At 37.3% G+C, this 27235-nt stretch overlaps 1 protein-coding gene across 1 annotated transcript in view; it reads right to left on the reverse strand.

Annotated features, from left to right (window-relative positions):
* Window positions 1-27235, reverse strand: part of fh (frataxin) — a 77171-nt gene that overhangs the window by 7430 nt on the left and 42506 nt on the right. The window contains exon 5 of the mRNA XM_090378476.1: window positions 4082-4176. Within this exon, the coding sequence (XP_090234602.1) occupies window positions 4082-4176 (95 nt within the window). The remainder of the gene's footprint in view (window positions 1-4081; window positions 4177-27235) is intronic.

Here is a 27235-nt window from a genome sequence, read left to right on the forward strand (position 1 = left end):
CAATTCAGGCTCCCAGCACTTAAATAGTAATCAATACCCAAAAACGCCTATGTCTCCCACTACATCCAGACGATGACTTTAAAAACAGCACCCTGTCAGAAACCTGATTTTGACTAAACTGGATTAATTAGGGTTCCCATCCCCAGGAACATCCTGCCTTGTGTGGGAACCTGGGACCCCACACCAAATTAGTAACTATGTAGGGGGGGGGAAGTGTACAGACAGCAAGGAAAGCAGATTAGCTGAAAAATATTAGTATGCTAGTAGCACAGGAATGCAATGTAGAATGAAAGGAGAATAAATGAAAGAGGATAAAAGATTGAGTGAATGGGCTGGGCACCAAGTGAAATAGGAATTATGTTGAAAGGGAATGAACGTTAGTTTTGGTGAAAAACAGTGACCCAGTATAAGTGAAAAAGAGAGAGTGAATGAGTGTTAGGGTAAATGGGAATGAGTGAAGTAGCAAATGTAATTGGCCAAATGAATACAAACTTAATAATAACACATATCAGTTATATATACAGGAACTCCCCAACTTACGTAATACTCAACTTACAGAAATTTGACTTCATGTAGGTTTTTGCCAGCCGATGAAAACTTAAAAAAATCATGGAAACATACAAATATTTTGCATCCTGTAGGAATAAGTGGAGGTATCGTGAAAATATCATAATGTGAACCCAATAACACTTTTTTTTTTTGTAATTCATTCCAAGTCCAAAGTTGAAAATTTCGCTATATTACTAAGCTATTTATCCCTCTAAAAAGCCATTTTTATAATGGAAATTGCACTACACTTTCATCGTTATCATACGTTCCCATTATAAAAATCAATTTTGAATGGCTTTTGTGATATTTTTCTAAAGCATGTTTCTGGAGGTCACGACCAAAAAACAATAGTTTTTTGTTAGTGCATCTAATTATAAAGGGGTAGTAAACTCGATCTTATTGCATTTGCAATAATACCGATAACTGGAATTGTGTGGGCTTTTAAGCCATTATGGTGAAATGTGTTCCCCTTCACTGAAATTTTAAATCATGTAAAAGAAACAAATTTTCAGAAACTTCTCTTCATTCCTATTTACATATTACAATGATGAAGGGAAAGCAACCAACAGAAAGTGCAAGTGGCGGTAGTGCCAGGAAAGGAAACAAAATTGATTTAGAAATGAAGCAGAACAAAGTTTTTCATCTACTGCAAGGGAATTAGGTCTCACTGCTTCAACAGTGATCACAAAACAGCATTCAGGTGCTATATTGAAGATGAAAAACAGCTATTCATCTTATTAAGCTAATAAGATCAACAACTTAAGATCAATAGCGTTCAGGTGCTAGGTATATCAAAGATGGAACAGCTGTTAATAATATGGATGGAAAATCAGATCCAGAAGCAAGTGCCCCTGAGTCTAATGGCCATTCAAGCAAAAGCAAGAAGTATTTATAAAGATATTAAGGATAAGTACGGCAAATCCCATGCCAAGTTCGTGGTAAGCAACAGGTGGTTTAATAGGTTCAAGCATCGCACTGGTTTCAACAACATTAAAGTATGCGGTGAAGTCACCAGTGCCAATTCTGCAGCTGCAGAGAAATTTTGTGATGTGTTGGAAAAAATTATTGATGAAGGCAGCTATTCAATGCAGCAAAACGATGAGATTGCTCTGTATTGGAAAAAAATTCCAGATTGAACATACATTGCCAAAGAGGAAAATACAATGCCAGATTTAAAGGTGTCAAAAGATAGGGCCATGGTCTTGCTTGGAGCTAATGCAGTGGGAGATTACAGATTAAAACCACTGCTTGTGTTTGTGTACCATTCTGGAAATCCTCGTGCATTTAAGGGCATCAATAAAGCCACCCTACCCGTGCATTTTCGATCGAACCAGAGAGCATGGACAACAATCTCTCTTTGAGGATTGGTTTCAATGCTGTTTCATTCCAGAGGTTGAAAAATATTGTAAAGACAACAACATTCCTTTCAATGTTGTTGTTATTTGGTTTTTAGGAGCATTAGCAACTAAGGCCATATTGCTCCGGGGATATGCAGTGGTCATTCCCTGACCTTTCCGTATTTGGTGGGCATGGGCTCGAACCCCAGTCTTATCAAGAAGCGTGTGCTACGCCCTGGTGCTCCTGCCCACCTGGCTACGAAGGCACCATTCCTTTCAAGATTTTGCTTCTATTAGATAATGCTCTTGGACATAGGAGATATTCCTTTGGACTGGAGAAGTGCCAACATATCACCAATAAATAAAGGTGGTGCTAAGCGCGAAGTTGGTAACTCTAGACCAGTTAGTCTGACTTCAGTGGTAGGGTAAATATTATAGGCAATGAATAGTATAATCCAGCGAATTTTAGACAGATATAACATTCTGAATAGCACACAACATGGTTTTGTTGTGTGCTATTCAGAATCATGTTTAACTAACTTAGTACACTATTTTGACACAGTTACTCACGAGCAAGGATATAGGGAACAATTTTTAGGTCTTTTATTTGTATTTTAATAAGGCATTTGACTCAGTCCCTCGTGAGAGGTTACTGCATAAGGTGGAACATTTTGGGATTACTGGAAAAATTCTAAGATGGATTGCTGGATGGCATTGTGATTAATGGATATTTTTCAGATTGGTGTAAAGTCAGGAGTGAGTTCCCCCAAGGATCATTTCTTGTACCACTGCTGTTTCTGATTTTCACAAATGACATTGACGATAGGATAGAAGGCTTTATTTCAAAATTTGCAGACAACATAAAGATTGGTAGAGTAGTGTATGATTAGTACCTGGCAGCACTTCATGATGATTTGATCAAACTTGAAGAATGGTTGGAAAAATAGCAGCCACGTTTTAATGTAGAAAAATGCAAGGTCTTCCACTTGGAGAATTGCAACCCCAAAATAAATTATACATTTGGTGGGATTGAATTAAAAACAATTGAAGAAGAAAGGGATCTGGGAGTTATAATAGGGGGCAGATACGAAGTTTTCTGAGCAGTGTAAACAGGCAGCCAGGAAAGCCTATGGTGTCCTATCAATTTATTGAATATTATCCTGTCGAGATATGGAGGTCATAGTCCCACTGTATAAGAGAATTGTAAGACATTTGGAATACTGTGTTCAAGTATGAAGGCCTTATCTGAAAAAAAGACATTGAGCTTCTTGAAAGGGTCCAAAGACAGGCAACTCACATAGTGAAATCAGCAAAAGGGAGACTAGACAAGGAAAGACTCCAATTATGTGGGCTACAGAGCTTGGAAACTGGGCCCTTCACAGGTGACCTGATTAAGGTTTATAAGGCTCTGAGAGAGAGTTAGTAAAAATGAATGGAGGCAGAATTTTTACTGTTATAGAGAATTCCAGAATTTGGAGGGGGGGTATAAATTCAAATTACAGGGAGAGAGGTTTAGACTAGATTGTAAGTTTTCTTTTAGCCAGTGAGTCACCAACTGCTGGAACAGGTTGCCTTCACAGGTTTGTTTGTTATTTGGTTTTTAGGAGCATTAGCAACTAAGGCCATATTACTCCGGGATATGCAGTGGTCATTCCCTGATCTTTCCATATTTGGTGGTGACGGGCTCGAACCCCGGTCTAATCAAGAAGCATGTGCTACACACTGCTGCTCCTTCCCACCTGGCTACAGAGGCGCCTACCTTCACAGGTACTTGTGGCCGACAGTTTGAATAAATTCAAAGGTCAACTGGATAGTTACCTTTGTGAGGAGGGAAGCAAATAATTTTTATTTTCTATCTACTCTTCCCTGCCAATCAGTGCAGCAAAAGCCTGTGGCTTCCTTGCACTATATGGCTACTACTATTACTATCCTGACTTTCCACCTAACCCAAATTGTCAAGTTATGTTGTGAAAGCAAAATACTGTAATTTTTAATAAAAAAACAAACTAATATTCACTTCTCAATTTAATATCTGTGATGATTCCTTGACATTTTTACAGCTGCTTCTACTTTGCACACAGCTGGCTAAACCTAATTCAGTAGTGTACCATGAAGGAGGAAAAAATCAAAATATTTTACAACACACACACGCACACACACTTTAAATAATAAAATTTGCATCTTGCAATTCATACCTCAGTGGTGAAGATAACCAAATCTGTTTATTTGGGGTCTGTTTATTAATAACAAATGTACCATGTGATCCTAAACTTACTGTTAAAACCCCATCCTGCAAATAAACAATAAATCAGAACTAGTTTCAGCTTAAATATGTTCAAAATATACTGAAAAAATACAACTTTATTTTATTTTTTAAAATTTATTTCTTTATTTTATTTTATTCATTTAATTCAATACAAAATAATACTATGAAGCAAAGTTTACGTATTGGGTGGGGGGGGATGAAAAATGAAAATGTCTGGTCCTTCAGCTGATTTTTCTACACTGTTATGAGCTGTCTCGATAGTGTGCCACAAAGATGATCTTTTCTTCATTTGAACAAATCACCACTTTTATGGTTTTTCTCTGACTACTACATGAGGATTCATACATTCTACCAATGAATATGAATCGAGCTGTGTGATCCTAAACTTATCATGGTTCAAGTGAAGGAGCAGAATGAGAATTTCAAGAGGTCACCAAGAATAGAGAAAAGCAAAAAAAAACAAAAAAATTTCTTTTTAGTAATGAAAAATCTCCATAATTCAATATCATAGCAGCATGGAAAAGATAGTTGATAACTTTTGTTTCATCTAAGTTTTCTTTAAGCTTAAAAATAAATAAAATATAGGATTTTCTCACTCAGCCAGATTTAACCACCAAACTTAAAAATTCAGGCAAAATAATTTTCAAATTTTTTTTTATTTGGAGCAGAGTAGGTGGACCGTTGAAAATTGTGCTCTTCTATTTAAAAATTTAAAAATATAATTTTTTAAAAAAAATTTAAACTCCAATTCAAATTGAAATATTGAGAAATGATTTTATAATAATAACTATTTAACTTACGTTTACTATTATTTATTGATAAAAGTAGTTGATATCAAAATATTAACAGAGCCTTAGTGAAAGCCAAAAATCAGAAGGTTAAATTTATACAGATCTCTGGGATCTAAAATGCTGGTGGAACAGATATTCTGGTAACACTCAAGTTAAGTGGACCTAATTTTGGCAAAGTCCAGTCAGCTTATGACAGCCAAATCCTCTGCTTGCATTTTCACAATGGTGAGACTTAAGATTATTACTATATTTAATACCACTCTTATACCATGTGAAATAATATAGTTTATTAAGCTATTTGCCTAAACTACTATACATTAAGGTGACATTGCAGGTAGCTTACCAATACCCACCATCAGACTATGCTGTTGGGGGAACAAAAAGAAGGTAGCCATAATATGAGATATAATTAAAACGATGCCTTTACACTACATACATAGTTTAATTTTATTGGTCAACTATGGTGTATCTACACAAATATTATATACTTAATTTAAACCCATATGGAATGTCTTGTGCATTTAGTCTTTAAATACAGTATCATTCTGTTCACCATTTGGAATCTCTTATATTGTGGAATTAACTTCACAACTGTGATGGCATGTTTGCATTACCAGGGTACCTGCCCACCCACCGATGATAGGCCAACACACCTTGAAACAGTGCCATCTGGGTGGTGGTGCCCACTGAAAATAAATAACAGTAGTCTTCTCTACTAGAGAAGCGTTACTTATTGAAAGTAGTGCAATACCTGGTATCTCGTTATGAAAGTAGCCACAATATGAGATATAATTAAAATGATGCCTTTACACAACGTACGTAGTTTAATTTTATGAGTTAACTATGGTGTATCTACACTGATATTATATAGCTAATTTAAACCCATATAGAATTATGCCTTGTGCATTTAGTCTAATTACCAATATTATGGTTAAAATATTATGATTACAATTGCCATTATTACAATTACCAATATTTTGATTACAATTGCCATTACAATTCTGCTGATAAACAATTCTAAGTTTGAATTATTGTTACAACAGAAACCAGATATTAAATTAAATAAATCTTAGGTAAATACAAAGATTAAATTCTTACCTGCTGACAGCCTCCTCTTGCCAATGCTCCCAGAAACCTGATGCGCATACAAGCAAGTGGTGCTGCCAGCAGTTGATTTATAGGTGAGGGATTAATTCTAATAGCCAATAGAATTATGCAATTTTCTATCCTGGATCTGGGGTTATTTGGGAAGTGGAAGCCCAAGGTGACCTTTGCTCTCATACTCTGGATATTAGGGTGCAGGCTGGTTCTGGTGGTCTGGAAGGGGTTGTATGTGGGCTACTCGTCCAGACAACTGGCTTAATAGGCCAGTTGTCTGGAGGAGTAGCCCACACATTGGTATTGGAAAGACACCTGACTAATGTACTAGCATTACTTATTCTCGGCAGATACCACCATCCAGATGACAAGGGTTTAAGGCTTGTTGGTCTCTCCGCAGTAGGAGGGGTAGATACCCTAGTGTTGCAATCGTGACAATCCAGTTATGAAGTTTAACTCCATAGTATGAGAGATGCCTGATGGTGTGCAACAGTATAAAGTAAGGTGATTATTTTGTGTAAAGCATGAGACGATGTGCAAGATTCACTATTGAACAGGTTAGTGCCATTGCATTGCACCGTGTTTTGTTTGTATCGAACTGCCGAAGTAGATAATTGGCATCGTCTGTGTGGTGGTATCTGCTAAGAATAAGTAAAGTTAGTCTTCTTCATTGGAGAAGTGCTACTTATTCGAGGTAATGCAATGCCATGGCAACTCATTATGCAATGGCACTAACCTGTTCACTAGTGAATCTTATGCGTAGTCTCATACTTTATGCAAAATAATCACTTTAGTTAATTCTTACCACATGTATACCATATCCAAATATTTCATTACTTCATATGGCATGTCTCCTCCCTTCCCACCTTTTCTTACTACTGAATACACCATGAATTGTCAAACTGATAGAACAAACTTATCTGCAAAAAGATCTAAACCCTCCAAACACTTCCTCATTCATTTCGCAAATATATGTGGTCTCAATTCTAATCTCAATGATTTCCATTATTTCCACTTACAGTCTGCTAAACCCCATGTACTTTTTTTGACAAAATCCCAGTTATCAGTTGATTCAAACACTGCTTCAAATGAGTTGTCCAAATGATTCCTTTCACTTCAGAGGTGGTACTTGTACATATGTCTGTTCTGATATTCCCTGTCAGAGATTTAGTAATTTGGAATCTCTTCATTTTGATCTTCTCTGGCTTAAAATCTCTCTACTACATTCTGTCAAGTGCGCCTCCGTAGCCAGGTGGGAAGGAGCAGCAGTGCGCAGCACACGCTTCTTGATTAGACCGGGGTTCGAGCCCGTCACCACCAAATACGGAGGATGCGGAAAGGTCAAGGAATGACCACCGCATATCCTGGAGCAATATGGCCTTAGTTGCTAATGCTCCTAAAAAAAAAACCAACAAAACAAACATTCTGTCAAATTCATCTGTTACCTCTATCACTCTCCCAACTCCACTAATCACGCGAAACTCTTTGACTTCCTCTCTTTGAAACTTGCAACTTTCCTAACAGTTAGATAATTTTCCTTGATGATTTTAATGTTCACAGCCCCAGTTGGCTTCCATTTTTTAGTCACATGAACCCAGCTGGCCGAGATGCTGAGGCTTTTGCAATTACTAATGACTTCACACAGATTGTTCATTTACTTACCAGACAATCCTAACCATGTAGCCAACATGCTTGATCTTTTCTCACAAACAACTCTTTTAAGTACAAAGTCAAGGTGAGTGGTCATCTAGGCACCTCCGATCACAACTTGGTGATGTTCCCTTCTCCAATGGAGCCTTTCTCTCGTGGCCATTCCCAACCTAGTGTTGCTTAGCATTACAAGAATGCAAAATAGGATAATCTGTGAAATTATTTTCTTCTTTTCCTTGGTCGGATTACTGTTTCAAAACTTCTGTTGTCAACATTTACTCAGATCGTGTCAGTGAAATTATTTTTGTTGGGATGGAATCCTTTATTCCACACTCCAACTTAAAATCTCGTCCTTTATCTAAACTTTGGTTTTTCACTAAATGTGCTAAGGCTGTTCAAGAGAAAAATGTTGCATATCAGAATTGGCTAGTTTCCAAATCTCGGGTTCATTTTCTACTACACCAAAGCTCACAACAATTGTAAAGTAGTTATTAATCAGTCCAAACTTGATTATGAATGGGCTAAGACTAGAAAACTTGCTTCTTGTCCAAACGTCGAGCATTCTGGTCTCTTGTAAAAGCTATTGGTCACAACTATTGCCCATGTCAAAACCAGATGGTTCGATTGCCACTTCAGCCAAAGATAAAGCTGACCGGCCAACATCCCATTTTTCTTCCAACTTGTGTATTGATGATCTTGGTAAACCACCTCCCACCATTCCCAATACTCTCAATTCAGTACCTCCTGTGGTCTTCCATCACACCTTGATGCTCAGAAAGCTCCAGGTCCTGATGGTATTTCTCCACTTGTTCTCAAAACCTGTGCTCCTGAACTTATTCCTATTCTGTATCACTTTTTTTCACTTTCTTATTCCAAAGGTGTTTTTCCTTCCACTTGGAAATTTGCCCATAAACTGCCAGTTTCTAAAAAGACTGACAGATCCCTCCCATCCAATTATTGTACCATTGCTCTTAATTTATTCTTTCTAAAGTAATGGAGAAATCAATTAATTGCCAACTCTTAAACTATCTAGAAACCTTCCATCTTATCAATCAACGGCAGTGTGGATTCAGTCAGTGTCATTCCACGGGTGATATTCTGACTTATGTTACTCATCTGTGGACAAATTCAATGGAAAAGTCTGATGAAACTCACAGTTGCTCTTGATATTTGAAAGGCTTTTGATCATGTTGGGCATAAAAGTCTTCTAAATAAGCTTTCATCTTATGGTTTACCAACTGTTTTTTGTAATTAGGTATCCTGTTTTCTCTCTGACCACTCACTGTGGATGATGATAGATGGCTCGCTCTGTCTTCTAACTTCTCCACTAATGCAGGTGTTCCCCAAGGTTCAGTTCTTTCTCCCAGTTTTTACCTCTTGTATATTAATGACCTTCTTCCACTGCCCATAAATCCTATCCACAGTTTCCCTGCACAAACAGCTTCAATTTCTCAAATATCCACAACTAATTCCTTAATACTAATCTCAGATAATTCTCCAGTAGGGCAAAGATAACTTGGTTGATTTTGATCCTTCTAAAACTCAGTCCTATCTTATATCTTGCAAAAAGGATGCTTCTGCTCATGTGCTTAAGATCAATGATGCTCCGATTTCTAGAAAAAGATTGCATATCCCCAATATCAGGGTAATCCCCAATAGATTGGGGATTACCTTGAATTTTTCAATGTTTTAAATTTTACAATCCTATAAAAAAAAAAAAAATTGAGCAAAAAAAATTTACATAAGCCCGAAGATACATAACTCAGGCTTACATTAGTCAGGGACTATAATCTGGTTAGCTATTTTCACAGGGTCACTCAAAGAGCTGGATTTAAGGAACAATTTCGACATTGTTTATTTAGATTTCAGCAAAGCATTTGACTCAGTCCCACATGAGCAGTTACTTTATAAGCTGAAACAGGTTGAAATCACAGGGAAAATCAGGGCTAATGGCTTCAGGTTAGGAGGCACAGAGTTGTGATAAATGGTTATTCTTCACATTGGGTTGATGTAAGAAGTGGAGTTCCCCAAGAATCAGTATTAGGACCACTGTTGTTTTTAGTTTTCATAAATGACATCGATGAATGAAGAGGGGGTGTGATTAGCATTAATTGACGCATACAATGCAACAAAGCAAACTTATGCAGCATCAGCCAAAAATAAAAATTTAAAAAATTTTTTATTCCATTTCACCCATTCATTCACTCCAAATGCCTGTCCAGCTCAGCATTAAATTTATTTAAGCTATCAAACTTCTGCAACCAGAGATGGAAGTCTGTTCCAGCAATCAACTAATCGCTGGCTAAAGGCAAATTTACACACATCTAATCTACAATTGTCTTTCCTCAATTTGAATCTATGCCCCTCAGGTTCTTAATCTGAGCAAGATGAAGAATCCCATCAGCATTGAGCTTGCTCTACCTGTTCAAGGCCTTTTACACCTCAATCACCTCGCATGCGCGTAGTCTCTAGGTGCTGAAATTTGCAGAACTTAAGCCTTTCTTGGTAAGAGCATCCATTTGTTTTTCTCACCAATTTTGCTGCCCTTCTCTGTACTCGTTCTAGCAACTCTACATCCTTCCTAAAATGAGGCCTCCAGACCTGTACACAGTAATCAAGGTGTTGCCTGACAATTACCTTGTACAATGAGATAATCACCTAATCCTTGCCAGCAAAGTTCCTATATATCATTGACAAGACTCCATGATCTGCTCTGGCAGTCCATCTGCACTGCTCAGCAAACTTCATTCCTGACTGCACAATTAGCTTGAATCAGGTCTTTTTCACTCTCTACTTCCTTGAGTGTAGTACCACACAGTTGGTACATTTCTCTTGGGTTACTGCTACCCATATGTAGTACTTTACATTTGTCAATGTTAAACTTCATTTGCCACCTCTCCACCCATCTGCTCAACTTTTCTAGATCCTGTTGCAGCAGCGTACTGTCATTAGTGTCCTTAACAACCCTGCCAACCTTCGTATTGTCTGCAAACTTGGACATTAAGCCTGATATACCATCATCAATATCATTTATAAATACAGAAACAACAATAAACCCAACACTGAATCCTGAGGGACTCCATTAAAAACATTAGTCCACAAAGAGCAGTGTCCACTGATTACCACTTTGTCTTCTCCCACTCAACCATCCCTTTATCCATAGCAGCAATTTGCCACCAATGCCACACCGCTCCAATTTGTGCAGCAGTCTTCCATGTGCAACAGTATCAAAAGCCTTTCTAAGATTCAAATATATGATATCAAAATTATTTCATGTATCCAGTTCCTTTGCGACCACATCATAGTATCCAATCAAATTGGTCAGACAAGACTTCCTCTTAACAAAACCATGCTGTGTCCGAGCTATAACTGAAATCTTGTCTAGATGACCCTGCAGTGCGTCTTTAACCAGTGCCTCCATTCATTTCCCTGGAACAGAAGTTAAACTAACAGGCTTATAATTACTTGTGATGCCATTTGATCCTCCTTTGTGAATTGGGGTAACATTTGCACATCTCCAGTCCATGGGTACCTCCTCTGCACTGTCCAGCGATGTCAACTGGCTGCACTTCCTTGGACTTTTTGTGTGTCTCTTAACTAATAGCATAAGCACTCCTCCCTTCCTACCCTGTCTATCCTTCCTGTACACCATGTACTCCCCAAATTCCAGTTCTGCATTCCTTATATCTGTGCGATATAAGGAATATAGTACATATATCACCTTATATCCGGCGGAATTACTTAGCAAAAAAAGCCGTGAATTAGGGTTGAATTTGAAAGTGTCTGCAATTCTGCCCAGACACGATAGGAGGGAGTATATGATGAGAGCCTTGTCTATCAATTCGGCCCTGGAGTGATTGTGCAAGGCTCAAGGGGTAAAATTTTTTTCAGCCTGGACTGTACTTGTTAATAGGAGAGATTGCTTCTACAGGGATGGGATACACTTAAATAGAAAGGGTGCAAGAATTTTTGCTGATGCTGTCGAGGCAGTGTTAGGTGGGTCGGAAAACTGCTAGATTGGGGGGGATACAAGGACTAATAGATTAACAGTAGCCACTGGCAGAGGTGAAAGTGATTCTTGCACTGCTTCTATTGGAATGAGCCATAGCCTGGAAAATAAGATGCAGGATATTTCAGAGACTGCTGGGAATCACTGGGGTACAAATAAACACATAGGTTGTGTTAGGGTAGCTAAGAAAAAGAACAGGTGCATGTATACTTGCGTGTACACCAATGATAGGAGTTTAGTAAATAAATTTGATGAATTTGAGGTATTGCTCAAAACATCAAAGGCAGATATTGTGGGGATTTCAGAGACGTGGTTTCACACAGATATAAGGAATGCAGAACTGGAATTTGGAGAGTACAATGTCTACAGAAAGGATATACAGGATAGGAAGGAAGGAGGGGTTATGCTATTAGTTAAGAAATACATAAAATCCAAGGAAGTGAAGCCAGTCGACGTTGCTGGACAGTGCAGTGTCAAGTCAGTTTGGTGTAAGGTAAGCATTGGGTGCTCAAAATTGTGAACAGGAGTGTGCTATAGGCCTAATGACTCTGATGAGTATAATAAGAAACTGTATAGGGAAATAGTGGGCCAGTAAATCAGAGAGTCTTATAATGGGGGATTTTAATTTCCCAGATATTGACTGGAATTTGGGGGCTGGTCACTCATACACTAGCAAGGCTTTTGTGGATTTATTGGATGATTGTTTTCTACATCAGCATGTTCGGGAGTTGTTGTTGTTGTTATTTGGTTTTTAGGAGCATTAGCAACTAAGGCCATATTGCTCCGGGATATGCAGTGGTCATTCCTTGACCTTTCCGCATCCTCCGTATTTGGTAGTGACGGGCTCGAACCCTGGTCTAATCAAGAAGAGTGTGCTACGCGTTGCTGCTCCTTCCCACCTGGCTACGGAGGCGCCATGTTCAGGAGGCAACTAGAGGGAGTAATACTCTTGATTTGATTATCAGTAGTGATTCTTCATGCATTAAGAATCTGCAGGTAAATGAACCACTAGGTGGCAGTGATCACAGTGTGCTGAAGTGGGATTTACTCAAAGAGGTAACTACCATTAGGGGTAAAGGGAAGGGTTATTGCTTTCGTAAAGGCGACTACGATGGACTGAGACAGTATTTAAATTCTATACAGTGGGACCAACTGATGATGTTACCAACAGCAAATTCAAAATGGGAAGCATTCAAAAAACTTATCTTGGAAGCTACTAGGCTTTACATACCAACTAAGAAATATTGTTCAAGGTTTAGGCCTAAGTAGATGTCAGATGAACTAATGAGACATATGGCAGAGAAGAAAAATGCATGGGATACATACAAATTAACACGTGACACAGAAGCCTATGATAGATACAAGTTGATCTGTAACCAAGTTACAAAGGAGGTTAGGCAGGCCAAGGCAGATTACGAGAAATCTTTGGCAAGGGATGCAAAGAAAAACAGCAAAGAGTTCTTTACTTATGTAAACTCTAGAAGGAAGGGGGATGAATCAGATTGGTCCACTTGATATCGATGGGTCAACTGTTGATGATCCTGCTCAGGTAGCTAACAAACTAAATGAATATTTTGCATCGACATTCACACATGAGGAGTTATTCAGCGAGGGGAATGCCAGAGGTGTATCCAACTGTGGCAGTAAGCTAGAGAATCTTGTAATAACTGAGAGTAAAGTGGAGGAGAAATTGTTGAAGATAAATACAAGAAAGGTACCTGGGGTGGATGGGATCTATCCAGTTATATTAAAGGAGGCAGCAAAGGAAGTAGGCAAACCCTTAGCCATAATTATGAGAGCTTCCTTAGACTCAGGGGAAGTACCCATGGACTGGAGATGTACAAATGTGACCCCAATTCACAAAGGAGGATCAGGTCTGTAATTACTTGTGTCGCCAAAGGGCGACACAAGTAATTATAGACCTGTTAGTTTAACTTTTGTTCCTGGAAAATTAATGGAGGCACTGGTTAAAGAAGCACTGCAGGATCATCTAGACAAGACTTCAGTCATAGCTCAGACACAGCATGTTTTTGTTAAGGGGAAGTCTTGCCTGACCAATTTGATTGGATACTATGATGCAGTCACAAAAGAACTGGATGTAGGGAATAACTTTGATATTATACACTTTGACCTTAGAAAGGCTTTTGATACTGTTGCACATGGAAGACTGCTGCACAAATTGGAGCAGTGTGGCATTGGAGGCAAATTGCTGCTATGGATAAAGGGGTGGTTGAGGGGGAGAAGACAGACAGTGGTAATCAATGGACACTGCTCATCGTGGACTAATGTTATTAGTGGAGTCTCTCAGAGTTCAGTATTGGGTCCATTATAGTTTTCTGTATTTATAAATGATATTGATGATGGTATATCAAGCTCAATGTCCAAGTTTGCAGACGATACGAAGGTTGGCAGGGTTGTCAAGGACACTGACACTATGCTACTGCAACAGGATCTGGAAAGGTTGAGCAGATGGGCTGAGAGGTGGCAAATGAAGCTTAACATTGACAAATGTAAAGTACTACATATGGGAAACAGTAACCCCAGAGCAACGTATCAACTCTGTGGTACTACACTGACAGTGGTAGAGAATGAAAGGGACCTGCGGGTGGTTTTACAGGCAGATAAAAAGTTTTCTGAGCAGTACAGACGGGCTGCAAGAGTAGCTCATGGTGTATTGTCAATGATATATAGGAATTTTTCTAGCAGGGATAAGGAGGTAATTATTCCCTTGTATAAGGCAATGGTCAGGCCACACCTTGAGTACTGTATACAGGTCTGGAGGCCTCATTTCAAGAAGGATGTAGAGATGCTGGAACGAATACAGAGAAGGGCAACAAGATTAGTGAATGGAACAAAGGGGTGCTCTTACAAAGAAAGGCTTAAGTTTTACAAATTACAGTGTCTGGAGACTAGGCACCAGCGAGGTGATCTGATAGAGGTGTATAAAGCCTTGAATGGTTTGAGCATGCTCAATGCTGATGGGATTCTTCCTCTTGCTCAGAATAATCAGCTCAGAGGGCATAAATTCAAATTGAGAAAAGACAGATGTAGGATAGACGTGAGGAAATTTTCCTTTAGTCAGCAGGTGGTTGGTTGGTGGAATAGACTTCCATCCCTTGTCGTGGAAGTTGATAGCCTAAATAAGTGTAAGGCTCAGCTGGACAGGTATTTCGAACGAACTGAGGTGTGAAGTGGAAGTGGTTATTTTTTATTTATTTATTTATTTTTTTTTTTTTTTTTGGCTGATGCTGCATAAGCTTGCTTTCTTGTATCAAATGGCTCTACTAATGCTAATGCTATTTATTTTAATATATAATTTTTATTTCTCTATTTAATTTTTTTTATTAATTTGACTATATACTACATATATATATATATATATATATATATATATAGTAAATATAGCACTTGATCTTGACAAGATACCTTTGTATTGGTCGGAAACTAGGTACGCTTGCATACATAGCTTAATACTGTAATATATGCATACCAATTGATATTTCTGTTCGCTGAATTTATTTTTGGGCTGTAAAATTTAGAACAGTAACAAAGATATGCAATCAGTAACGACAAACAGGGCACACGCAAATTGCACAAGTGAGATACGGAGTAACAAGTTTATGATGCTTAAAAAATAGGAATGGAGAGAAGATTCTGAAAATTTATGTTTTTTATATGATTGAAGATTTCATGGAAGGGGAAACACATTTCACCATAATAACATAAAAACCCACAGAATTCCAGATATCAGTATTATTGCAAATGCAATAAGATCGAGTTTACTACCCATTTATAATTAGATTGCACTAACAGAAATGCCCAATAAACCGGGAACTGCAAATTGTATTTACTGTTTTACGTCAGTAATCTCCAGAAATGTGCTCCTCTGCTCACGCTGTCCTGCCTCATGAAATTTCTGTTCGAACAGAAAAATGCGAGCTCCTGAAAACATGAGTCAGCCTACAATATCACCTTGTGATATTGTAGGCTGACTCTTGTGAATACAGCAAATGACAATAGTGTGTCTCCGACCAATACAACTACAGTAAATGGGAAATATATTGTCACACATATGACAGTTGACATTTTTTAAGCTTCGTAACCTTGTATGTATTGCTGCGCAGGTCACTATGTTCAGCTTGGTGCCTGGTTTTGCGTTCACCTGGTGTTACTTGCAGACAAAATCGAACATTAGCAAACGCAAAAATCGTGTTATACTCGCATTGTTCCCTAATATAGTCGCGTTGAAGCAAATTTGCATTATTAAAATGCACATTATAGCAGAACAGACTGTATGTCTGAATTTCCAGAGATAAGGCATAATTAATTAAAGCATAACTAAAAAATAAAATTAATTCCTAATAGTATTTAGTATTAGTGCTGACAAAATGATGCAAGGAAGCAAAGTATATACAACATGAGCAAAAAAAATAAAAAACACCTTTAAATCACTTCATTTGTCCATTTCTTCTGTGTACGTATGTCAGTAGTTAAGAATATAAATGAGGTTGTATTAAGGGATAGTAACTGTAATAAAAAAAAGAAAGCTGCGTGTGTACCCTGCATGCACAAAAGATTTTCACAATGTTTTTGTGAAAACACCCTTGCATTGGTTGAGGTTAGCGAAATCCAAGCTGATAGCCTAATTAGGAAGTATGATTGTAGCCATTTGTTGAATAGTATGGCATCACAATCATACTTCCTGCAGTCACTACTGCAGGAAGTATGATTGCAAACAATACAAATATTTGTCACATGACTGCAACCATGCAAATATTTGTCACATGACTACAATCATGCAAATATTTGTCAACAATTACTTTTTTCATCTCACATTTTCATTACATTCCATTGTTGGGTGCCACAATAGATGTTTTCACATCAATAATACAATTACCAACACATTTTCCTTAATTTTTACTATTGATTGTTAGGGTTCAGGTGGGTAAAAGTTGCAGGTTTCAGTACACCTAGGCATCAGTGCTCCTACCTCAGTGAAGGAACCATGGGATGAGAAGTGACAATTCTAGGTGGACATTTATAAAGTTCAATTACTACCTTATTACGATAGAATAATGACTATATGGAAAATACATGGAATATATAAATACTCCATGCTCCAACTGGCAATAAGCAGCTAAAACCAATGTTGATATATAATTTTTTATAGACGGGCCAACTTATATGAAAAAAAGAATATAAAATAAAATTAAATAAAAACTAAAATTTTAAAAAATCAAACTATAGCATATTCTACCTTTCAAGAAATGGCAGAATCACAATTCAAGTGCATGGTTCAAATGACAATTTAGTGTATGTTAATTAAATAAAACTATTTGATATCTTATTTATTTTTTAATTTTTTTGCAATAAAATTGAATAATAATGGCTTTGATACTTTGTTAATGTTGAATGAAAAATGGACATACTACTATTTTGAACAAGCCACGTGTACATGAAAATCAAGAGTACTACTTTCTGCTCTTAGATGGTCCATGTATATGAAGAAAATAAGACACAGCATGTGAGTTAGTGCTGACTACTGTGTTATAATGGATTATAGGCATCAACCCCCAGATTTTGGTAATAGGTCCATTTAGGAGGGGAAAAAATATATATATTAATTCAAAATAAGGGTATTGCTTTCCATGGAGGGAGTTTTCAATTCACTCATAGTGCATATAGCAGTTAAATTAAATGATATTTTCTAGCTTGATTTTGCAACTAGAGATGGTGTTAATTCGTGTAAAAACTGATTTTCATATAGAACTTGACAGAATTTTTTAATGCACAGATAAGTGTTATGCAGTTACTGCAAAATGCAAATTCATTCATTGACAAAATAATATTCCTTTGGAATTTTTGATTAAGACTGGAAGACCAGTGTCAAAGGTGAGCAATTTTGAATTTAAATGTGTTTCTTTTATCATATAAAACAACTGAATTTATCATCTTTTTGTGCAATTTCTAAGTCCAGGAAAGTAAAGGTGTCTATGAATTTTTTCATACATTTTATTAAAATCATAGTTGAAGATGGCCAGGTCATCAATAAAATGAAGTGAAGTTAAATTAACATCATTTTGAGTTTGGAACTGCAATTCAAAATGGTGCAGGAAAACATTTGTGGTGGCATAATATTCCATTGTAAGCATACTAAATGTTCATCACCATCACGTGCAATGCCAAACTTATTTGCAAACAATCAACACACAAAGTCATAAAAATTAAGAAAAAGGCATTAAATTTAGCACATTCTGAAATCAAATTAAAGATTTCCAACATTACAAAGCAAGCCGACCGGGCTAGCCGGGTAGGTAAAGTGCCTGCCTGGCAACCCAAAGGTCGCGGGTTCGATTCCCGCCTCGGGCTGGATATCACGATGGTGCCGAACCAACCAGTTGGTTGGTTGGATATCCTGGCCACAATACACGAAGGAAGCAAGAAAAAACTGGCTCCTTCGTGTATTGATCACATCATACAAAATAAATAAATAAATAAATTACAAAGCGACAAACAACTGCCATCTTTTGCAAAAAATTCTATTTTAATACACTTATGGAAGATATTAACCAGAGCGAAACATACCCGAAATTTGCAATGACACAAATAGTATTTTAAAAAATAATACTAATACAAAAAAACTAAACCAAAAAATTGATAACACAAAACTTCATTTCCTGTATATGATCACAAAATTCCATTTCCAACCAATCAACCATATTTAAATTTGTTACCAGTAGTAAAAATGGTGGCTGCTGCAATCCCAGCAAAAAAATTTCCATTATTGTTAGCAATGTTTTAAACTAAACAATTCATGGATTATAAACAGTAATAAACCCATTCTTGTATACATAAATTCTGATAATGAGTTTGACAGGTAGAGACCTCTGACTCTCAAAAGCTGAATACCCCGATTCCACGTAAACAAGTCCTGGCAGAGATATAGGAGTATGGAAACACCACAGGGATTGACAATAAAATGTAAAATTCCTTTTGCAGGTTATACTAGGACAGGATTCACAAACTAAAGAAAGGAATACTAATGAGAATGGTATGAGAATTGCATCTGCCATCACAAACATTTCCCACATCATTTTGAATTGCCAAACTCAAAATGATTTTAACCACATTTCATTTAGCATTATCATTAGTTGAGGCATATGATGCAAAAAAGCAAGCTTATACAGCATCAGCCAAAAAAAAAAAAAAAAAACTCTTCCCATTTCACCCATCCGGTCACTCCAAATGTTTGTCTAGTTCAGACTTAAATTTATTTAAACTATTAACTTCCACAACAACAGATGGAAGTCTGTTCCAGCAATCAACTACCTGTTGGCTAAAGGCGAACTTCCGTACATCTATTCTACAACTGTCTTTCCTCAATTTGAATCTATGCCCCCTCAGGTTCTTAGTCTGAGCAAGCAGAAGAATCCCGTCAGCACTGAGCCTACTCAAACCATTCAAGGCCTTATACAACTCAATCAGATCACCTCAAAGGTGCCTAGTATCCAGAACTCAAGCCCTTCTTCATAAGCACACCCCTTGTTCCCTCTCACCAATCTTGCTGCCCTTCTCTGTACTCTTTCTAGTAACTCTACATCCTTCCTAAAATGAGGCCTCCAGACCTGTATACAATACTCTAGGTGTGGTCTGACCATTGCCTTATACAAAGGGATAATCACCTCCTTGTCTCTGCTAGCAAAATTCCTATATATCATTGACAAAACTCCATGATCTTCTCTGGCAGCCCATCTGCACTGCTCATAGAACGTCATATCTGACTGCACAATTACCCCCAGGTCTTTTTCATTCTCCACCTCCCTGAGTGTAGTACCACAGAGTTGGTACGTTTTTCTTGGGTTACTGCTACCCATATGCAGTACTTTGCATTTGTCAATGTTAAACTTCAGTTGCCATTCTCAGCCCATCTGCCTAACTTCTAGATCCTGTTACAATAGCACACTTTCTTTAGTGTCATCCTGCCAACCTTTGTATCATCTGCAAACTTGGACATTAAGCCTGATATACCTTCATCGATATTACGATAAATACACAAAATAACAATGGGCCCAGCACCGAACCCTGGAGGACTCCACTAATAACATTAGTCCATGTAGAGCAGTGTCCATTTATTACCACACTCTACTGTCTCCCACTCAACCATCCCTTTATCCATTGCAGTAACCTGCCATTAATGCTATACCACTCCAATTTGTACAGCAGTCTTCCATGTGCAACAGTATCAAAAGCTTTCCTGAAATCCAAGTATATGATATCAAAATTATTTTTAGCATCCAGTTTCTTTGTGACCACATCATAGTATCTAATCAAATTTGTAAGACAAGACTTCCCCTTAACAAACCCACGTTGTGTGTGAACTATTGCTGTTGTCTTGTCTAGGTGATCCTGTATCACCTCTTTAACCAGTAACTCCATTATTTTCCCCGGAACAGAAGTTAAACTAACAGACCTATAATTATTTGTGTCACCCTTTGAACCCCCTTTGTGAATTGGGGATACATTTGCACATCTCCAGTCCATGGGGACCTCCCCTCACTCTAAGAATGCTCTCATAATTATAGCTAAGGGTTTGCTTACTTCCCTTGCTGCATCCTTCATTATAACTGGATAGATTTCATCTGCCCCAGGTGCCTTTTTTATTGTTTAACTTAAACAATTTCTCCTCCACTTTGCTCTCAGTTATCACAAAATCACTTAACTACCTGTTAGAGCTTGATAAACTTCTGGCATTCTCCTCATGTGCAAATGTAGATGCAAAATACTCATTCAGTTTATCAGCTACTTGAGCAGGATCATCAACAGTCGAACCATCTATGTTAAGTGGACCAATCTGATTCCTCCCCTTCCTTCTGTTTTTCTTTGCGTCTTTTGCCAAAGATTTCTCGTAGTCTACCTTCACCTGCCTAACCTCCTTTTTGACTTGATTACAGACTAGCTTATATCTGTCGTAGGCTTCTGTGTCACCTGATACTTTATATGCATCCCATACATTTTTCTTCTCTGCCACGAGCCTCATTAATTCATCCAACATTCATTTAGGTCTGAACCCTGAACAGTATTTCTTAGTTGGTATGAAAAGCCTAGTAGCCTCCAAGGTTAAGTCCCTGAAGGCTTCCCATTTAGAATTCACCATTGGTAACATCATTAGTTGATCCCACTCTATAGAATTTAAAAACTGTCTGAGACCTCTGTAGTCACCTTTACGGAAACAAAAACCCTTCTCTTTACCCTTGATCATAGTTACATCTTTAAGTAAATCCCACATCAGTACACTGTGATCACTCACCTAGTGGTTCCTTTATCTGCAAATTCCAATTTCATTGATGACCTGGCCATCTTCAACTGCGATTTTAACAAAATATAAATAAATTTATCTCCAGAGAATTTGTTTTAAAGAAAATCACTGCCAATACTTACATTTACTTTCCTGGACTTAGAAATTACACAAAAAGATGATAAATTTGTGGTCAATTTATACGATAAAAGAAATGCATTTAAATTTGATATTGCATGCCTTTGTCACTGGCATTCCAATATTAACTGAAAAATCCATTGGAATATTTTTTGTCAAAATGCATCAGATATTCATGGATTTGCAGTCATTGCATAACACTAATCCATGCATTAAAATTTTTATCAAAATAATTTAGAAAACAACTGAATTTTCAAGTTTTATCACATTCTGTATGAAAAGCAGTTGACATCAGTGCCACCTCTGGTTACAAAATGGAACTAGAAATTTTTAATTTAAAAGTTTATTTCCAATATCACACAGTTAATTAACTAGCTACTCCATAGTTTGAAATTATACCACTGAATATATGAAGACCAGTATGAAAGTAATGCCTCCTAATTTTTTGCTTTCAAATGTGGTGCTGTAGATCATTTTGCGTGTCACTGAGTGGTCACTAGAGGTCTCTAGTTTCACCATACTGAGTAGCACTGTGATCGGTCTCATGGGTGCAGCATACAGATAGTTCAAAATGGTGGATGTTACAGACTCAAGCAAAAAGAGTGGCAATTGAATTTCTTACCAAGGAAGAAGTGATGCCTATTGAAATCCACACTTATCTCAAAACTTTTTATGGTGACAATACTGTAGATGTGAGTACAGTTAGACATTGGGTAAGACATTTTAAGAGTGGGGAAAATGACATCGTTGACAAGCCCCGAAGTGGCCGGCCAGTAACATCAGTGACAACAAACAGCAAGAGCCAGATTGTCACACTGGTCAAAGAGGACCGCCACATAACAACATGCAAATTGTGCAATAAGTAGGTATAGGGAAACTTGCTGTGATAACTATCATAAAGGAACTAGGCTAACAAGGTTTGTACCCAATGGGTCCTGAAAATGCTGACACATGAGCACAAAGAAGCCCGGAAAGTCATCTGTATGGAACTCCTCCAGCATACAAGAGTGAAGGAGAGCATTTTCTTTCACACATAATCACAGGTGACAAAACCTGTGTCCACCATTATGACCCTGAAACAGAGAAACAGTTGATGGAGTGACACCATCAAAATTCGCTGCGCAAGAAGCAGTTCAAAAGACAGCCTTCTGTTAGTAAAGTCATGGCGACAGTGCTTTTGGGACAAAGATGGGATTTTGCTCGTGGACTTCTTGGAGTGTGGCACCACAATCAACTCAAATTGATATGGGGAAATGTAAGAAAAAGTTGAAAGCCTGCATCCCTAGAGTTTGACCAGACAAAACCCTTAATGAGGTTGTTCTTCTCCATGACAACACATGACCCAACACCAGTCTGCACACGATGGAGGCCACTGCAAACTGGGATGCACTGTTCTTCTTTACTCCCTCTCAGTCCAGATCTTGCACCTTCTGACTAACCTCTTCGGTCCGCTGAAGAATGCACTCTGTGGAACCCATTTTGTGGACGATGACCAGCTCAAGCACAGTGTTCGCAAAGCCCTCCAGAGCAAGAGTAAGGACTTTTACAGGATAGGAAGTGTCCGACTCAGAGATGGTAGAAGTCCATAGAAAATGATGGCGACTTTGTTGAAAAATAACAATGTGTTTATTAATGATTGAAGATTAATTGATGTAAAAGGCATAGTTGTAGGAATTAAATTTTCTGAGGAAAAAAATAGCAGGCATTACTTTCGTACCACCCCTCGTATATTGTATATACCTGCTTTTGTTACTAAGCTCACCTTTTTAACCTTTCTGGTACAGAGAATTGGAAACACCCTCCATGGAAAGCAATACCTTAACTTTCAATTAATTTTTTTTCTCAGCACTTGTTATTCATTTCATTATCATGTTCAATTTCAATTTTTTAATTTTTTTTTTTTTTTGGAAATGTGTATATATAATCTTATGTATATTTATATCTATGTTATGTATCTAATGTAATCTCGGACCTTACATCAAAATTAACCAACTGGACCTATTACGAAAATCTAGGAGGTGCCTATAGCCTATTACACCATGGTAGGCAGCAATAGCACGCTCAGTCTTGTTTCCTTGAAACATGTGGATCATCCAGAAGCAGAAGTAACACTTGATTTTTCGCTTACACATAGCTTGTTCAGAATAGTTAGTAATGTGTCTGTTCTGTGTTCCCCATTAACAAAATATCGAAGCCAATGCCATTCAATTACACAGAAAATTCAAATGATAATAAGATATTAAATAGTTTTATTTAATTAAGGTAAAATAAATTACCAAGCAATCCATGCAATGAATTGTCTGGCCATCAAAATACTTTGCTTCCATTAAAATGTGGCCTGGCTTCTTGAAAAGACAGTATGTGCTCTGGCTTATGATTATTTTATTTTATATATTTTTACTTCATTTTATTCGATTTTTGTTTTTCTTTTATTTTAAAGCATTATTATTTTCTTTTATTCCACAGCAGCACAATCGGACATCAATGACGACATCAATGGGAAAGCATGCTGTGACAGTAAGAAAAGTACAAGAATAAAATTATGGAAATGGGAAACAGAAAAGAAATTACATAAATAGCTACTGATAAAAAAAAAAAAAAAAAAAAAAGAAAAGTCTTGTAACTTTTGGGGCATACCTTGTATATTATTTGCATGAATACTTACATTTTACTTCAGAAATAGTGTGTCTATTCCTTTATGAATACACAATGTTGTAAATAAAATGTATAAATAAATAAATTCCCATTTATACTCTACAAGGGTATAAAAGACCAGAAGAATTTCATTGTGGCCAATTTATTAGTACAACTAACAGTAAGTTGTGCACTTTTTGTGGCAGTATACAGACTCAATCTTTCAATATTTGCAATATTGTCTGTATACATTACCAGAGGGCTACAATCACCCCAAGGATTTTTTTTTTATACTCCAATACAGCCTCAAGGTGAGCTGAGAATCTCACTGTAACTGTTTAGGACAGCCAATATACTAGTGCTGCAGTTACCAATGAGCTGTGTGCATTTTTGTGAAAGAATGGATTTGATCTCACAATGCATAAATGCACCTGCACTCATTAATCCAGGACTACGAGAATACAGCTGTTCTACAAGAAATACGACAAGAAAACAGCTATGTAATTTTATTAAACTATCAACATTCGAAATAAAGATTATTACCGTTGTTTATAACATATCTTGACATTTAAAATAATTCCATTACAAATTAGGTTAGGAATTGCCCTTGAGTCTTAGCCAAATCAATTAATTTTATTATACATGCGTATACTTTTTTTGTTCATGTGAAAGAATGGAATGGAATAGGATGGGTGGAGGAAGGAAGAGATAGGAGAATGAATGCTGACAGAAGTTATGTATAATTTACTCCATTATGCATATTTTACAATACATTGCATTGATTTTGAAAGAATATTCTGGAAAGGACTGATGAAAGAACATAAGTTTGCTGAGAATATCTTGTTTCCAATGCTGTTGAAAGAACATAAGCTTGCTGAGAATATCTTGTCTCCTCTGCTGATGAAAGAACAAACTTGTTCAGAATATCTTGTCTCCTCTGCAACTAATGCATTTGAAGAAGGTGAAAATCCGTAAAATAAAATGAAACTATTAAACATAACATTTCACCAATTTTTTGAGACATTTATTGTCTCTCTTGCCAGCCACTAGGAACCTTTAATGTTATAAAACTTTAATTATCCCATCAGCAGGCATGCAAAAGATTGATCTTCCTCTGTGAATGCAAGAATTTGAAAAATCAGCAAAAAAAGAATTCAAAATTGTTCACTTTTTGATGCCACCTTTATTTTCAATCTTTTCTGAACACAACTCTGAAAAATCCATTTTTTACATTAAAAATATATTTTTAATTAATCTCTGATATTAACGAACTCTCTTTAGACCTGCTGGCAAGTGAAATGCAAAAATCCACATGCTTCAATGAACACATGCAATTGAATGTCAATAATGGACACCTACTGCATGTAACATGAAGCATGTGCATCAGTAAAGCCAGCTTACTATTAATAACTGTACATGATAGGAGCTACTCAAAACTTACATATGATTAGGTGTGTCACTGTCCCTGTGTACCTGAATCAGAGTTAAGTTAGGCTTTTGAAATAACCATAATTTCCTAATAATGAGAGATTTTCAAGAAGTCGGTAGAATTTTCTGTTAGTGTTTCTTTTATTTAATTTTATTTCACAAATTTTCACTCTTTGAATAAGATAGCTTTGGAGAACCAAAGGTAGTCTCAGCTAGCTTATATGGCCTTTCATCTGTGCTGTCCAAATTATTCTTTCAAAATCAATACAGTTTGGTGTAAAATATGTATATTTGTAATTGCTACATCCATTACTCATTATCTCCACATTTTATATTATTTGCTATTAATATGGAGGGCGCTCTAGTCACGGAAGACAACAGTCAGTGGATTTTTGGCTGCTGTAAAGGGATAAGTATTTTTAATTTTCACCGTATTCTTTATTAATTAACATACTACATTGTGGTTTACAGAGATATTAAATAGGTTTAGTAGCATTTGTTAGCTTCTTATTTTGAATTTAACTAGTGATTTTTGGAAGTTACGACTCCTGGTGTTGGCACCAATATCGCTGAACTAGCCACATTATTGTAGTCGATAAGAAATAGAGTAACGTATATATATATCTCAAATTGATAGCGTACGGTATAAAGTAAAACTAGATAGTGTAATATGAAGCACTCAGTTGGGAATCTGTTAGCTTATTATAGTATTATCAATTAATCAAAAATATTATTAATCTTATTAAATTTCATTGTTAATTAAATTGTATTTAAACGGGACATGGTCCTTGAGGATGTCACAGACATTCTCTCAGATATGCCAGACCTGGGAGTCTAAAACGTTGATGGAACTGATATTCAATTGACATTCGAGTCAACTGAATATCAGTTCAATATCACTTTGCCGAAATTGACATTCAAGTCAATTTCGGCAAGGTCCGGATGGTCTGTGACAGCCAAATCCTCTGCTTGCACCTTCATGGTGGTGGGACTGTTAGTAATCCTGGGTATAACCTGCATGCAAAAGCTCACTATGGGTGACCGCCCAGGTATGAACCAACGTAAGCAGGGGTCAAGGTGTCACACCCACACCACATGAAGGAATGCTGCCCCTCTGTGTTACCAGGCAATACTAGGCTGTAGATGACTCTCATCAACCGGCAATACCACCACTTTGCTTATTGGAGACTTGAAGTGGTGGAAACCATGTTTAGTCTGAACAGCTAAGTTCCAGTCAGCCCTTCCCCATCTCTTTCATCATGCAGTATGACTGATGACTTTTGAGGTTATGAATAACAGCATGGCAAGATCCAATCTTCCTTACATTTCGAGGGTACAGCTCTAAAACGGTGTTCGCAGGCCGGCCATTAGTTAGTACACTGGACCGAGCCTATTGGTAACTCTTTGGGAGGCTTCCGAATCAGCTAGTGTATAATATTGCTGCCTCTACTCTGCCAGATAGTGACTGGAGGGAGTCCGAGTAGAGTGTATGTGGGGGGCATTGTCAAGGCCACGTTATGTCAAGGATCTGGGTATATTGTTACCATGTGCTCGCCATATCCAAAAATTTCATTACTTCATACAGCATGTCCCCCCCCCCCACTTTTTCTAACTATTGAATACACCATGAATTGTCAAACTAATAGAGCAAACTTATCTGCGAAAAGATCTAAACCTCCCAAACACTTCCTAGTTCATTTCACAAATATATGTGGTCTCAATTCTAATCTCAACGATCTCCATTTCCACTTGCAGTCTGCCAAACCCCATGTACTTTTTCTGACAGAATCTCAGTTATCGGTTAATTCAACTATTGCTCATCTCAGCTGCCCAAATTATTCACTGTATGAGTCCTTTCGCCTCAAAGGTGGTACTTGTGCATGTGTCTGTTTCGATCTTCTCGGGCTTAAAATTTCTCTACCTCACTGTGTCAAATTCATCTGTTGTCTCTACCGTTCTCCCAACTCCACTAATCACTTGGAGCTCTTTGACTTGCTCTCTCTGCAACTTGACTTTCTCCAGTCCAACTTTCCTAACAGT

The sequence above is a fragment of the Mastigoproctus giganteus genome, chromosome 7 (assembly GCF_048544385.1).
Source record: "Mastigoproctus giganteus isolate SK-2022 chromosome 7, ASM4854438v1, whole genome shotgun sequence".
NCBI lineage: Eukaryota > Metazoa > Arthropoda > Arachnida > Uropygi > Thelyphonidae > Mastigoproctus > Mastigoproctus giganteus.